This window comes from Myxocyprinus asiaticus, chromosome 2, assembly GCF_019703515.2.
Source record: "Myxocyprinus asiaticus isolate MX2 ecotype Aquarium Trade chromosome 2, UBuf_Myxa_2, whole genome shotgun sequence".
NCBI classification, from domain to species: domain Eukaryota; kingdom Metazoa; phylum Chordata; class Actinopteri; order Cypriniformes; family Catostomidae; genus Myxocyprinus; species Myxocyprinus asiaticus.
In genome coordinates this window covers 23,855,239-23,871,990 of record NC_059345.1, presented here as the reverse complement: position 1 = coordinate 23,871,990, position 16,752 = coordinate 23,855,239, and the positions used below count along the sequence as shown (strand labels likewise).

Genomic DNA, 16,752 nt, shown 5'->3' with positions numbered 1-16,752 from the left:
TCAGTTATTGGTGGTTGCTCTGGGGGTGTGTTTTCTGTTCACTCCTGTTGTTGTTTTTGATTTTGAGCGGGTGACAAAACGCTCACAGTGAAGCCCCTGCATATATTCTCTCTCCTGCAGAAGATGCCAACGCTGTGTCTGCAGAAGGTCATGTTGTCCGTGTAGAGTGTCAGCTCTCAGGACTTGCTGTTTTAATGTCTCAAGCAGGCACTGGTTCTCCTGAAAAACTTCAGTCAGGTGGGACCTCAGGTATCGCGACGCCTCCTGGGAAAAGAGAAGGGCGAACAAAGTGGCTCTAAAAGCACTTCGTTTTTTTACTTTCCTTGAGACAAATCAGGATTAGAGGGGAAGGTTATTAACAACTTAAATTTCAGTCTGTTCCTCACACAAAGCTATCGTATGGCTTTAAAACACTTACAGTATAGAGCATGAGTTGTATGGAAAGGAGCAGCCAAAGTGTATGTAATAACATATTTTTTTTTATATTGTGTGAAGTATACCAATACAAATATTTCACCTGTTTTAAGGATTTTTCTTTAGCTCTAATGGTAGAGCATGGCAATAGCAATGCCAAAGTAATGGGTTTGATTCCTAGGGAACACACACTGTAACAAATATTTTGTTGATTCAACTTTATATTTAGTGCCTTTTTTGCATGGGCTTTTTTAGTTTAACTGACTTGGATAAGTTTATTTCACAAATTAAAAAGTAATCTGATTAAATGCAAACTGATTCAATCAGTAAACTGACTGAATGTAGTTGTGAAAACTTCAGTTTAGTTAGCTGAACTTAAATTGGATGTACAGTAGTTATAACAACTCTTTAGTTTACTGAACTTTATGTCCTGCTGCTGTAAACGTAGTGTTCAGTAAACTTTAATAGTTAACCCTGCATGTTTTGCTCTGCAGAATGGTCTCTTCTTGAGGCACATAGGCTACACACATATAAGTTTGATTAGGAGGCACATAGATGTCAACACTTAACACACAAACCTCAGTAATGATGATACTCAACAAACTGATACTGAAAAAACTGTTTAATTTTTTAAAATGTAGTTAAATATAACAATAAAATAACAAATGAATACATCATTTTTTAATTGACAAATAAATAGACATATTTAAATGGTTTATTTAATGAATCTTTTACAATGTAGTTAAATAAAACAATACAATAAATTAAAAAAATAATTTTTCAATGCAAATTTTAAATCGAATTTCAAAAAAAGCACTTGACAATTGCTTTTCTTTATCCTTTTTCCAAATGAGTAAAAAAAAAAAAAAAAGCCACTGGGCAATTCACTCATGGGAGCAACCAATAAACGGAGGCCTTTTTTTATTTATTTACATTTTTATGTTTTAATAAAAAAATGAGAATTGATTTGTTCATTTCACTATTAAGTGTCACTTCTAGTCCTCCATAGGAGATACAGTTTGATAGTCTTTTTTAACCATAGTAAAGCCTCATCTGTATTGGAGAAAATACAAGTCACTTTCCCTTAACCATGGTTATAGTTTAACCATGGTATTTATAGTAAAACCATAGTAACTGCAAAATTAACCATGGTTACAACAGTCATGGTTACTAAAATATTACTATAGTAAAACCATTGTTACTTTATGGATACTGCAGTATTACTTTAGTAAAACCATGGTTAATTGTTTCTAAACCATGGCTTCTGACAAAAAAAAAATAAAAAAAAATAAAAAACATGGTTTAAAAAGCATGGCAGCCGGTGGAGTTTTTAAATACATGCTTTTTGAGTTATTAATAATAAAAAGTATATATCCTCTCTTATATGCTGAGAACTTACCTTACCCAAAACTTATTATTTTTATTTTTTCGATTATTTATCTTCTTTATCTTATTTATGTATACATCTGTGTTGGCTTATATGTATTTTTATGTTGTTGTTTTTTTATGTACTATAATTATTATTTTTTTTCCTCCAGCTGTACTTCTTGTCTTTATGATTAAGTGATTGTATTCCTAAATTGTTGGATCTGTGTAATTTTGTATATCTTCTGGAAAAATTTCTCCATGACGCTATCTGACCAGCTTTACGATACAAATAGCATCCCGTATTGATTCGATATGGGACGCATAATTTCATATTTAAATACGGGTCGATCCCGTGTTTTACGGGATGGGTGGCAACCCTACCTAGAGGTCTAATACATTCTCATGAGCAAAGTGTGGATACGGAAAATCGTGAGTTTATCAGGAGAAATGGTAAATCGGGAGTACAGTGAGAGGAGTAGTGGAAAAACGGGAGAAACCTGGTAAAATCGGGAGTGTTAACAGGTATGTAATCCAGTCATGATTACTACAATATTACTATAGTAAAACCACATTTTCCACCCAAAAAAAAAAAGAAAAAAAAGGTTATTATATGTAATTACCATGTTTTTCTTGTTGATTTGTTGGTGAAAATATTGAGTGGACTACACTTAGTCACTACAATATTACAATAGTTAAACCATGTTTCATTTTCATAAGGGTTTGGCGCCACTAAGTGGGCATTTCACCAGGCAACTCCTGCAAGTTTCTTTTTTGTTTGGGCTTTTTGCAAAAAACTAATGCCTGATTGACATTGCAACAACATTCACCTACCCTGTTGGCTGAAATCGTGAAAGCCTGCACCTTGTCAGCGGCCTGTCGCTCATAGCTCTTCTTCTCTTTAAGGAAACCAGCTTTGACTGCCATTAGAGACTCTGTATTATGACAGTGCATGGCAGCCAGCTCCCTTTCCAACTCAGCTATACGACACATCTGCTGCTGTTGTAGAGTCTACGACACACACACACACACACACACACACACACACAAACACATGAAAGCTCTCTGTTATAAGGAAAACATATTGCAGTGTTACAATAATAAATGATTTAGGTAACTCAGTGTAGTATGAAAAACTGAAATAAAAAATGTAATCCTCTGAACCATTTGAAAACATTGACACTAGTTTTCAGTTATTTCAGGACCTGAAATTGAACCTGAAATTTCCAAATTTATTTCCCCAAACTCAGAAAGAAATTTAGAAAGATCTTTATTGTCAGGTTTGCTTTTGTCAAGTATACAAAATAGAATTTGTCTGTATAACAGCAGCTTCCAGTACCCACAAAAATACAACAGCTAGACACAGAAATGATAAATACTGTATATGAATATATTTAAATTATATATGTGAACCATGTGAAAACATCAAACAAATCACTCACTTGACATTTATTCCAGTACAAAGACAAATGAATGATATAAGAGATTCTGCTGCTATACCTTACACTCTCCAAGGTCTGCAATTTCAATATTCAGCAGGGCCAGTTCATTTTCTTTCTGTAGAATCTTATTTTTCAGCTCTGAAAATACAAACAAAACACAAGAAATGCCACATCTGATGTTTCCAAAGCATCTGCAGTTAGTTAACTAAGGACTACCTAGGGCAAACAAACTGTACTGAAAAATTACTACCCTGAAATCTGTGGTTTGTAAAACAATTTAATTTGAACACTATAAAAAAATATTCTTAGCTGCGTCTGAAATCTTATACTGTCAGAATATGTACTGCTTTTGATGAAGGGCCAGTAAAAAGTATGTTTTTAGGTATGCAGGTGAGTAGTATGAAAACATTCCAGACATACTTACATTGTCCTGTGACCCCAATATATGAAAGGAAAAATGTACAGTCACGAGGGGTCTTCTATCACCCAGAAGGTTTTTTTTTGTGTGATAACAACCGGCTGACTACATTATCCGCTTATTACACAGCTACTAACCAATTAAATAAATGGAAATAAATTATTGATTTGTGTTGAAACTATGTAATTATGTGAGAGGAAAAAATCTCTGAACAGATGAATTCTACCTCCGGTTTGCACCAGAGTTCTGTTGGTGTTTATTTTGTTATTAATGAACGTCTACCTGCTCATTATGCATCTTATTACAAAACTACTTGCCAAATAAATAAATAAATGTACATGAAACATTGATTTGAGCTGAAATTATTTTAAAAGCTAACATGTAGAAATCGCACAGTGATCCGAGAAGCAGGAATGGTAGCTCGCAAAACCAGATGAGCAGTCTGATACGTGGATGTGCTGTTGTTACTGAGAAATATCAGACTGCTAGATGGTGCCATTGACCAGTCAGAATTTAGTATCCCAGAGAGCAGTGTAATAAGATGTAATAACAACAACCGTGAAAATAATTTACTTTATTTTTGTTAAACAAGCACAATTAAACCACAAGCAAGAAATTTATGTTAAAAAGAACCACCTGACTTGCGGTTCTCTGCCGTTTTGTCTTGTGAACGTGACATGGCATTATGGTACAGTGTGCAGTGGATAAGCAATTCAGAATCTTGCCGAAAATAGTAGGTCATCCGGGTACTTCTCGCCTACTATTTTATGAACACTGAGGATTCAGACACACTGCTCCATTTACATACTCTTTTTGGCATACTATATAGTAGGTAAGTATGCATATCCTGATGCAGCCATTGATTCGTTTAACAACATAGAGTTGTTCACAACCGAAACAATGGAAATGAACAACAACGATTTGTTCAAAAAAAAAGATTTATTACAAACGAAACACAACTAGTTCAAAACCAGAGTATGAAATTACCTGCAGCCTTGTACCTATCAAATAAATTTAGTCTTGTTCTCTTTAAACAACATTTGTCTGCACACACACACACACACTGACCATTGGTTTGCTTCTTATATTCATCCTCCATGTTCTGTCTCTGTCTCCTCAGCTCATTCAGCTCCTGATGGTTCTGATCACTCAGAGTCACTATTGCATTTTGCCTCTTCTCTGCCTTCTCAGACAGATATGAGATGTGCTCTTTCTACACAGTAGAAAGAGAGGAAATATGCATTAATTTCAGAACTTTTTCAGAAGGTGTGAAAAACAAAATATTCTGATCATGTTTCTTTATGTCTTTTACTGTAAGGTTCAGGTGTTGTTTGTGGGAACTCACATTTTCCATTCGGGTCTGGTTGGCCTCATTCTGAAGAAACTCATTTTCTCTTCATCTGAAATTGGTTGTGTGTTAACTGTCAAACACTAGCACAAATTCAGACTTGAGCTTTGATACTGGCAACCACTATAAATGACATTGAGGTAGAAGAGTTCCCTCCAATATTTGTGGTCGATCAGTTTGTTGATTCTTCAATTATTATTTCCATTCTGAATTTGTTTAGAATTTTATTTATCTTGGATACTGGTGTATGGCTATATTTGGCTACATAAAATAAGGAAGTATATTTGTTCTGTGTGTGGGTTAGTGGAGGGTTTACCTAGAGTACAACGGGGCTAAAGGTGCACAATAAGGACAATTTGCTTTTTTCTGTTGTCAAAATGAATCAAGATCGAAAAAAATTATTTCTTTTTATTGAATATTGATGGAGCGACATCATTTGTGAGATAACAAATAATAACGGAAGGTTGTTTTGATTAAAATTCAGTTTTTAAAAAAAGGTGGTTCGGTAGTTCGCAAGTTAATGTAATCCTGCATTGAGGATAGTGTAAATGTGTTTGGCTTGCTGTCCTGGGCAAAGGGCTCAAGGCTTGAGACTTGACCCGAACTCAAATACCCCCCAAAAGAAGCCAGGAAACGGGACAGCGAGCCTCTTATTTCCCCCAAAAGAAAGACAAACCTGAAACGATGAAAAAAGGCACTTGCTAAGCCTTGTGTGAGATGGGCAGAGGTGCCAAAGATGATAGAACGAGTGGAGTCACTAGCAGAGGTAGCCTCATGCTAGGGTCCACTTGGGGGATAGGAAACTGGGAGGTGCAGGATAGATTGAGAATGGAGAGTGAAAATAGGCTGAAGCACTGAAGGTACAGTGGCAGTTATGGCTGCATGGACAGTTATTGTGCTGGAGGGACCTGCTATGCTTGAACAAGTTGGCCACCCCAGGCAGAGGCGTGAATCCAAGCCGCCCAGACCCAACCTTAAGACCCCCTCCAGACACAATTGGTTCAATGGGATGGGCCCGTGCAGAGGACGGGCGAACCCCGTAGGAGAGGGGCTCGGTTGCCGTTCGAGCGAGCAAGCCCAACCTGCGATCGAATGGGGGGCCTCAATGCATTCGAACAGGGGAATCCTCCCAGTGCTTTGAACAGCAGCCTACGATACAAATAAATGTGAGTTAGCTCACACTGCATTCGAACAGGAGAACCATCACTGTGACTCGAATGGTAGAGCCCTTGATGTGATTGCGCTGCAGGGATCGCTACGCCCGTACGTGGGGGCCGCCCCCGTGGTTGGGCAGTATCACACTGGGCGGTGGTGTGAATCCAAGCTACCAGGACCTGAGCTTTAGCCCCCCTCCAGATGCAATTGGTTCAGTGGGATGGGCCCATGCAGTGAATGAGTTAGCTCACACTGCATTTGAATGGAAGAACCCCCACTGTGATATGAAAGGGAGAGCCCTTGATGTGCTGAGGTGGGCCCTTACGGCGATTTGAGACGGCAGGGCTCCTGGACTGGCTGGGGGGCCCTCGCGGCGTCCAAACGGTAGGGCCATCCTAGTGAATGGACAAGGATGAAGCAAGTGCCCCCTGTCCCCAACTATAAACATTTTCGTAATTAGCTTATAAGGCTTGTTGTGACTTTTTGATGTGGAGATGGTTGGTATGGATATAGCAGTGATATGCGTCAGATGACCAGTGGCCTAGTAAACGGATTTGGTGCTCGGGCAGGCCTTTGTGGGCTGCTGTAGTCGCGGCGGCGATGCCGAAGGAATGGCTTGAGTATAGTTTTGCTGAGATGCCGGATTTGAGAAAGATGGATTTTAGGTGTTTTTGGAACCAGAATCTGGAAACTGCTTGATTTTTTCCATCAACGAAGAGCGGATCGAATGGGGATTTAACTTGGGAGAGCTGGACGGAATTCAGCAGGTTGAAAATGTAAATTGAATGTCCTCTTTTGTTGATATGAATCACGTAAATGATTTACTCTGCTGCATATCCTGCATCCTACTGACATAAGGTTTGCATGGCGATCTGGACAGGTAAGCCCAGCCTGCATTCGAATGGGAGATCCCGTGTTGCTTTAGAACGGAAGAGCCCTCACAGCGATTCGAATGGGAGAGCCCACGGACCGGAGATGGTGATTCTCGCTGTATTTGAACAGGAGAGCCCTTACTGCGATTGAACGTGACAGCCCATGCTATGTTTGAACGGGAGAGCCATACTGCGTTTGAACGAGAGAGCCGTACTGCATTTGGACAGGAGAGCCATACTGCATTTGAACGGGAGAGCCATACTGCGTTTGAATGGGAGAGCCGTACTGCATTTGGACGGGAGAGCCATACTGCATTTGAACGGGACAGCCATACTGCAATTTGAACGGGAGAGCCGTACTGCGATTCGAATGGGAGAGCCACACTGTGATTTGAATGGGAAAGCCCATGGCCTGCACGTGGTGACTCTCGCTGCATTCGAACTGGAGAGCTCTTGCTGCTATTCAAAGCAGGAGAGCCCGTGCTGCATTTGAACGGGAGAGCCGTACTACGTTTGAAGGGAAAGCCGTGCTGCTTCTGAACGGGAGAGTCATTCTGTGTTTGAATGGAAGAGCCGTACTGTGATTCAAACAGGAGAGACCACGGCCTGCACGTGGTGACTCTCACTGGATTCGAATGGGAGAGTTTTTACTGTGATTCGAATGGGAGAGCCCGTGCTGCGTTTGAACGGGAGGCCCATGCTGCGATTCAAATGGGAGAGCCCACGGCCTGGACACTTGATTCTTGTGAAAGTGATTTAAGCTGCATTTTAAAAGCACTCCCTATGCGAACGAACGGGCAGAATCCTCGAGCACAGGACCGCACGACATTTAACAGGAAGAGCCCGTGTTTTCATGTGAAATGTTTATGTTGCATATAAACAAAAACTCACTCTGCAATAGGAACGGGCTGAGTCGACTAGCACGGCATTCGACGTGAGGGTGTATCGTAGACTATGTTCGAATTAAATTGATAAATGCAGATTCAGGCTTATGGTGAGCTGTTTTGGGAGGACCTGAAATAGACCAATTGTTGTCAGTCATTGGGTGGGTAATGGTTTGTTTGGAATGAGTGGCATAATATGGGTTATGGAGCCATGGATGCTTGGACGCATAGCCTGAAAGACTGGTGCATTGCGCTGTTTTGCAGTGTAGTGGGAGTTTGTCGCATGGCCCGGAAGACGCCGCAGTTGCGAAACCTGGACAGCACATTTGTGTTGCTTAGGGATGTAGTGAGCCAATGGCAGGGGCACCGCGGTTGTGATGTCGCCAAACTTGAGCGCACTGCCCGAGGAGAGGGTTTGCGGTAAGGTACCGGGGTGGTATGTACGAGTTAGAGGAGAATGGTTAGTTGGGGCTTGTTACAACAGCGGTGAAGCATAGACAAAAGGGGCTTTGGCGGAAGCATGGTAAAATGCTGAGGCTGCGGAGGGTTGGTATTAGAGCCGTTAGTGAATGTGGCAGAAGGAGCTAATCGTTGTGGTTAGTCAGGGCTCAAGGTTGGGCAGGCATCTGCATTCTGCTGAGATAACAGCCTAGCCCAGCACTCTGATAATGGGTGTACATTGTTGGAATCATGGAAGCAGGGCTACCGCTACTTGCTGCTTCCTTGAGGGACGGGTTTACGGATAATATAACATTTACATATAATGTAAACAGTACTATGTAAAACAAGAATTTGCAGAAATGCCTAGCATTAAATGGCACTGGCAATTGGGGTAACAGATGAATAGTTGAACCAGGATCGTAAAAGGGGATTCCCAGTAAAAGCACTTCTAGGAAGACGTTTTGAATTTCCCCACGATTAGGTGTTGCCAGACACCTGCGAACATACTTGTACGAACGCTTGTTGAGGGAGCGGTCATTTGAAAGGAAGTTTGCTTGTTGCAGAAGGGCACTTTGAAAGGAGAACAATTGTGATAGTCATGTTGGAAGATGACTTCAAATGGAATCACTGAATGGAACATGCCCTAAACGAGCTGCACGGTGAGGTAATCAGGCTTACAGGAATCACCTGTGTGGGAGAACCAGATTGAAACGCTGGGGAGAGTTGGAAATATGATTGAATTAAATGGTTAATCTTTTGTTTCCCTCGCGTTCAATTAAAGCTGTAATAGAGCTCAAGTTACATGAAGCCGGAGCCGTGCCTGTTCACGGGGGCAGACTCACGTGACGGACTGCTCCGGGTGGAAAGTTTAGATAAGAGAACATATGAGCCATAGGGAGCTGTTTCACATGTATACAGCGCCGAAGCAGCCAGTTTGCGGAAGCAGCTTCACGGTGTGATCTGCTTAGGCAAACAGAAATTAGAAAGAAAGACAGAGTAAAAATAGCACTTAATGTGGTAGCGATCAATGCTGCAAAAACAAACGAGCTGCTGCGGCATCTTCTGTTGAATAACAAGATTATTTAGATGGAAGAGCTGTTCTGATGAGGGCAAATGCTTTGCAGCGAAGTAGCATCCGACAATCCGAGTCTCTCACCCGGGTCTGTTCGTGGGCAAATGGCTGGGGCTAAATGCCAGAAGGCTTGATGCCACATAGAGGTAAGCAGCTGTTTATATACGCTTACTCTGGCAGTGTGATTGGTCGGATTAAATGAACTTGCTCCTCCCAAACTTTGTTAATGAAACTCCACTGAGGGAGCCCTTTACCAAACACTTGAGGATTATAGTGATATTGTGAAAATATAGGGGCAATAGTTATAGCGCAAAATTTGTCAACTAATGCAAATAATTTTGAGACAGTAAGATGCTAATTTGAGTAACAAATTAAGATAATGCTTATTTAAAACAACCACTTCAGAAAAATCTTACCCATTTTCTGTTCATTTCAATCATATTTGGCATTTTATAACATCTCAAGTATTCTGTAAACAAATTAATCTCGACTGCGATTGTAACAAATCTTTTCCCCCACTTAAGAAAAACTGTGTTTTATGGGGGCCTTTAGCCCCTGCAACAGTTTAAAAAAAAAAAAAAAAATTTTTACCCCAAGTACTATCCTTTCACTTTTTGGACAGTTATTTAAAAAACTTTTGATTTAATGACCTTGAACAAAACTAAAAATTACAAATACTGTAAGTATTTTGTTTCAAAATAAATGTTATTTTAAGAGACTTTCATTAGCTAAAAATTGCAACTTTTAAAAACATATATTAAAAATTAGATAAAATGGCCTTAAAATCAACCTTTAGCCATTACAAACAAAGATCTCATGGATCAGGAAATTTTTGCAGTGCACTGTGACAAACAGGTGTTTAGGAAAGTACTGTGGTCATTTTTGTTGCTATTTATTGTTTTGGGAGAAAATCAAATCAAAGTTGCATTTTACCCCACAGTGCCTGTAGCCCCTTTGTACCCTTTTTGTTGGGGACAAATGTGTAATTTGGGGACATCCTTAATTAGAAAAATGGGTAGGTAGGAAGCCAGCAGGAACCCCCCGAGCGCAGGGGCTCACCAGCAGGTCCTCCAATGGACAATAATATTTATTTGGGCATCAAATAACCAATTTTTGTTTTTCTCTCTCTTCAAAAAAAAAAAAAAAAAAAAAAAAAAAAAAAAAATGTTCTGATGTTGCTATAACAATGCAAAAAGCACTTAACAATTTACTTGAAGTGAAAATCAGCCCTCCTTTCCTGTTTAATTAATAAATCACACAATCATGCAGAACATCTCGTGTTTTTAAATCCATAAGGATCTCTTTCTCAATGGCAATAACAGCAGTGATGACAGCCGACTCGTCAGACAGCTTGATTTTAAGCTTTTCGCTCTTGAATTACATACATCACTTAAAGCGTGATTGCGTCACTCAAGGCCAGCTAGAAGGCCTCAACAGGGACATTTCCTAACGACCACACCCACAAGAACATATAAATCAATCTGATTGGCTGATGAATCTGACAATCTGACTTTCGATGCCTATTCACTTACACTGTTGAGGGATTCTGCAGAAATTCTGAAGGCCTGAGGGGTGGAGCTCAGACTCACACGCTGCTTTGGGCATGCGATTTGTGGAACAGTTGTCACACTTTGCTTGTAAGCATCAAAGAATAAATTCTGACTGAATAAACTTTTCGTTTTTCTCTGTTTGTTTGTAGATTAATTAAGAGTGGAAAGCTATTAAAAATACATAGGCAAAAAGGTGATTGAGAATGAAAGGTTGAAAAATATTTATTTATTTGGCATGTTAGGCCAGCAGAGAAGGCTTTGCTGGACCTGAGAATTTGCCACTGTATAAAAGCAATAGGAGTCAATGGCATTATGCTGCCCTCATGTAAGTAAACCTCAAGGCCTATGCATTTGTAAAAGGATACAGTTGTTCAACTCTTCTTTTCAATGTGCTCAGGTTCTCAGTAAGGGTGTCATATCTGTGGGGTCAGATCAAGCACAAAGCGATTTTAACCAGATAAATTAATTAACAAACTCAAAAGTCGTTTAAACTGTTCTTTGCATCAATACAGAATAACTCACTCCATCTGTAACACTGTCGCTCTCTCTGATTCATCCGGGATTAAGATCTCAGCGTCCTGCTGACGCTCCGACTCGCTTTTCTTCTTTGATGACATCCTAAAACCTCATGCACGAGCTGCTACAACACACTTATATCTACTAAAAGAGATTCAACATAAATGAAGCGTAAATCAAGTTACTCCCACATACAAAACAGTTGGTGGCACAGTGTAACCAAGACAACCCCACAAAACATTCACTGCAGGAGCCAAAAGGATTCACAACATGTGTATGTGAAAAGTTACTTACATTTATTTATGTTTTGTTAACATTGCATTTGCCTAAGCGATTCATGATTATGACTGATTGGGATTACATTGGATTATATTTTAAAATCCAATTGCGTCCAGCTGTGTTGATGTGACACACGCTAACCGCTAGATGGCGGCAGCTGCTCTTCTCGCATTGAGTGAATAGACAGGAGGAGCATACCACAGCTGACATCCTCAAGAAACCTCCGTGTACGACAGTTTTCAAATGTGTATTTTTAAAAACATAATTTTAATGCCAATGATCACTTATTGTTAAACATCCAGGTATTAACAGGATTAATGATAGGCGTCTTCAGTTTACACGCGCTGTGTGTAGCGGAGAGGAGGATGCTCGGATGAAGACGAGTAGCGCGGAGAGACTGTGAAGCATCCGCATCCCGACCAATCAAATAGACAATAAAAGACATGATGGAGGGGCGAGACGAGTTTTTATGCGGTGTTGTAGAGGGTAAGTTGAGCAATACACACACATCATGCATCGAGATGCTTGGGTGGGAGACATAAACACGACCAAATAAATTGGATTTATTTGTAAAATCTCATGAAATCAAGCTGATGTGAATTGGTATTAGGCTATTATGTAGCATCAATATACATTATATACTGAAATGATTAAAATAATTAATTTATCATTTTGGGCTAGTGGGGCAATTCATACTATTACTCCAGATCCTGGGTGTTTATTTATGTATTTATACCTGATTGTGAAAGGAAGCAGCTGACTAGAAACCGTAACACTCAAACTGGCATATCTCCTGTTTGAAGCTCATTGTCGCTTCATTGGCTCAATAGTTAGTTTGCCCCAGCTCTACAGTGGAAGTGTCAACCATCTGGATGCCAGTAGTTTTATTCTGACCCACTTCTGTTCCACGGTTGCAAACTTCAGTAGCACATTGGAATGAGAAGCCAGCATTGTTTGATGGGTGTAATCTGGTCCGTTAGTGTTAAACCCATAATTCAAAGGCTTGCTGAGACTGTTTTGAGTGGGCTGGAACGAAGAGGTGTAAGAGAGAACAGACACAGCTCTGAGATGCTTATGAAATGGCTCCTTGTGCATGTAGAATCAAATCTACTTGCGATTTATGTTTTACTCTACTCTTTAGGTTTTTACGGGAGGCCTTGGTCAGTGGAGCAAAGAAAGGTGCTTTTTCAATGGTGAGTATTTTTGTTCAGTATATGCTTGAGGTTTTAAAAGCACACAGAAATGAGATTGAATCTTTTTTTTTATGGGCTTGAATTAATTAAGGAAAACCTAAATATCACACTGCATATCAGTTTTGTGCATTTCTGGAGTTATATCACGTAATATTGGTTGACTGATATGGAATTTTAAATGGCTAATACCAATACAATTATCTATAGAGCAGGGTGGCTGATGGCAGATAAAATACCAATATAGGGTTACATAAATTGCTGAATTTAAATGAACAATTATTTAACACAATATTCACTCAGAATTCACTAAAATATAAAAAAAAAAAAAAAAAAAAAAATATGCACTTTCCATTGACAGTACTTTGGAATGGACTAATTTCTCTTAATTTGCCAAAAGGACACAGTTATCTGTCGATGCCAAATCTGATAGTCTCAAAATGGCCAAATATCGGCCGATTTGCCTCTGCGATATATCATTTTATCACTAATATGTGCTATTTGTTTGGATCGTGTTGGGACCATTAGTTGTGGTATACCGTGAGAGAGCAGCTGGTGTGTTGCATAGGTGTTATGTCATGACGTATGGGCAGAGGGGCGAATAGCTTTTTATGTGCTAATGACTGGACACACTGGTGCCAGCATGAATTCACAGAGCCACAGTTTCACACATCTTCATATACAATATTTGCTATGACGAAACCAGTGGCAAGGAGTGGATCCATTTTTTATGATTCCCTTATAGCTATGAATTGAGAGCACGAGTGAAGTGGAGAGAGAGAGAGAGAGAGAGAGAATAAGATTATAATAATAATAATGAGAGGAATGTTACAGTATCTCTCAGAGATAATGAGATAGTAAGTATCATACAGAAAAGATGGCTAGGAAAGCTAGGAGGTCTAGGAGTGGTGGTGGTGGTGTAGTGGACTAAAGCACTGAACTGGTAAGTAGAAGGTTGTTGGTTCAATCCCCACAGCCACCACCATTGTGTCCTTGAGCAAGGCACTTAACTCCAGGTTGCTCCAGGGAGATTGTCCCTGTAATAAGGGCACTGTAAGTTGCTTTGGATAAAAGCATCTGCCAAATGCATAAATGGAAAGATACAGATTGACCTGAGGAAGAAGGAAACAAGAGTGTTTCATTAACCCCAAAATGCAAATTCTGTCATAATATACTCACTTATCATGATGTTCCAAACCTATATGACTTTCTTTCTTTCGTGAAATGTAAAAGGAAATGTTTGGCAGATACAGTTAGCCTCAGTCACCATTCACTTTCACTGAGTCTTTTTTCCATACAATGAAAGTAAATGGTGACTAAAGGCCTATTCTCACCAAATTCGTGACTAATTTGCGAGACGAACTGCTCACAAAAGGTCTATTCACACTGAGACAAATAAAATGAAAAACAATTTCACCCCTGTACAGTAGGCGCCACTGTTTAACAAACATTTATTCTGGTGTACTCCATTGATCTTTAAGCATTTAACTGTCAGTGCATAAGATTAATACATTTAAAGCAGTTAAAGCAGTTTTTTTACCTAATTTGGAATAACTGTTTCATTATGTTCTTTCCATGTTTTTGTTGCATTCAGAAGAATATAGAATCTGTGTTTTTATGCGACTGAGATGAGTAAAGAGTGCGGTTGCATACGTATTTTGCAACAAGTATATTCCAAACGAACTCCCGAACCCAGCTTCTCTTTTTTAATATAACACAAGGCACAGTGATATAATTACGTGTGAAATAATATAAAAGAAGACACAGCCTCATGTTTTTTGCTTTATTTAATTGTTGCATAACTGCATTAAATTCAGGGTTTCTTATGCATGGTGAGAAAAAGAGAACCATTACAGAAATACATTATGTGTTATTTGATTCTTGCAAAAAAATATTGCAGTGAGGTTCGGCAGTGCATTCTACACTTAGTAGTAAAGTATTGCATGTAAAGAGTCTTTCTATGCTTTATTTACTATGAACTTGGTCCAAACAATGAGTGTTGACAAACAAATTGCCAAACCTCACTGCTATTTTTAATGCCTGGATAATATAACAGGCACAGTAATATAAATATTAAATAATGTACATTAAGAAAAAAACACCAGTTATATATTATATAATATGAGCTATCAGCACATTGCATAAATATTCTAAAAAAAAAAATGTGTTTACAGCTTCTGTATTATTTATTTACTTTATTGAATTCAGAGTTTTTGTGCATAAGACGAGTAAAAGAGCACCGCACCATTTTGCCACTGGATTAGCACCACCAACACACTGGATTGTGCAGCATCAGCGACTCAATTGTTCAGTCGGTTTTCATCGTAGTCAGAAAAAAACAACAACAACAAAAAAAAAAACGGACTGCTCTCTGTTAAAAAAAAAAAAAACTCCAGATTGTCGGCAGACGATTTGTTGGACCGATGTGTATAGCGCCATGGGAATCCATTGTTCCTAGTCAAAAGCTCAATAGGAACGAACATTCGCACCGAACATTCGGTCTTGGTGTTAATAGGCCTTAAGGCTGACATTCTGCCAAACATCTAATTTTGTGTTCCGCCAAAGAAGAGCAAAAGTCATACGGGTTTGGAACATCACAAAGGTGAGCTTAAAGTGAGATTTCCCTTTAACCCTGATCATGTAATAGGATTTTACATGGAAACAGTATAAATACAAATATAATGGCTCTGTACCTGCTCCCCTTCAGTCAAGAGGCAGTTTTCCTTTTTCTGCTGCAGTGCTAATGAACAGGCTCACACTTTACCCAGAACACACACACACACACACACACACACACACACACATGTTGGTGCAGCTATCATTATGAGGACTCTCTGTAGACATAATTATTTTTATACTGTACGAACTATAGATTCTATCCCCTAACCCTAACCCTATACCTAATCCTCACAAAAAAACGTTCTGCATTTTTACATTTTCAATAAAACATATTTTAGTATGTTTTTTTAAGCTATTTGAATTATGGGGACACTAGAAATGTTTATACCACATTTAAAGCATAATACCCTTGTAATTACCAGTTTGTAACCTAAAATGTTTAAAAAATTGTTAACTACACAGCAATCTACCAAATGTTAAAACTGCCTTTGTTGTAGCACTAAAACTATATAAACTGTATTGGTTATTTTCTGCAGTAATCATGATTTTCCTTTTACATTTAATTAAAGGCCATTGAAATTGGCATTGACAGAATTATACCTGAAGTAGTAGGCCTTCTTTCTGACATTTTCAGGTCAATCATAATTAAAGTATTTTTCTTCACAGGTGGGTAAAATCGATCATTCAGATAATTTTTTCTCTGCAGATAAATCGACCCACTGCTGTTGTTAAAGCCAGACTCATTCTCTGCAGGAAATGTGACCCCTTATATTATTAATGGTACATAATAGTTCTGGGATCAATGGATACCTCTATTTTATGCCTCTTTCTCTCTCGCTCACTCTCCCTGTTTGCCTCTTGCTCTCTTCTTACACAGCGTATGTTCTCAGAGCATTATGGAAACTGTATTTCTGCTCATTTTCTCTTTACATATGTTTTCTATTCTCATTTTCTCTCTCCCTCATTCACTCAGGATGCAGATTTGGGGTTTGAACACATATCTATATGGTCCTAAAGATGATCTGAAGCACAGGTTACTATGGAGGGAGGTGTATTCAGCAGATGAAGAGGGTATGTTGAAGAATAAACCTCATATTGTATATATATATACCTCCCAGTGTTTCCAAATAGTAAGACTGGTAAAAAGAGTTTAATTTAAGGGCAGAATGATTTATTATAAACTGTGG

The 16,752-nt window shown here is 39.0% G+C and overlaps 1 protein-coding gene and 1 pseudogene across 2 annotated transcripts in view; one reads left to right on the top strand and one right to left on the bottom strand.

Annotated features, from left to right (window-relative positions):
* LOC127415842 (basal body-orientation factor 1-like) lies at positions 1–11,578 on the bottom strand (annotated as a pseudogene).
* A 371-nt stretch (positions 11,579–11,949) lies between these two features.
* LOC127450333 (protein O-GlcNAcase-like) overlaps positions 11,950–16,752 on the top strand; it is a 105,285-nt gene continuing 100,482 nt past the window's right edge. Inside the window, exons 1-3 of one of the 2 annotated variants that reach the window (XM_051714366.1) lie at positions 11,950–12,242; positions 12,898–12,949; positions 16,539–16,636. In XM_051714366.1, coding sequence (XP_051570326.1) covers positions 12,200–12,242; positions 12,898–12,949; positions 16,539–16,636 — 193 coding nt within the window. In that variant the 5' untranslated portion in view covers positions 11,950–12,199. Of the gene's footprint in view, positions 12,243–12,897; positions 12,950–16,538; positions 16,637–16,752 lie in introns of those variants that run through there. The other variant, XM_051714373.1, reaches the window with a different exon arrangement.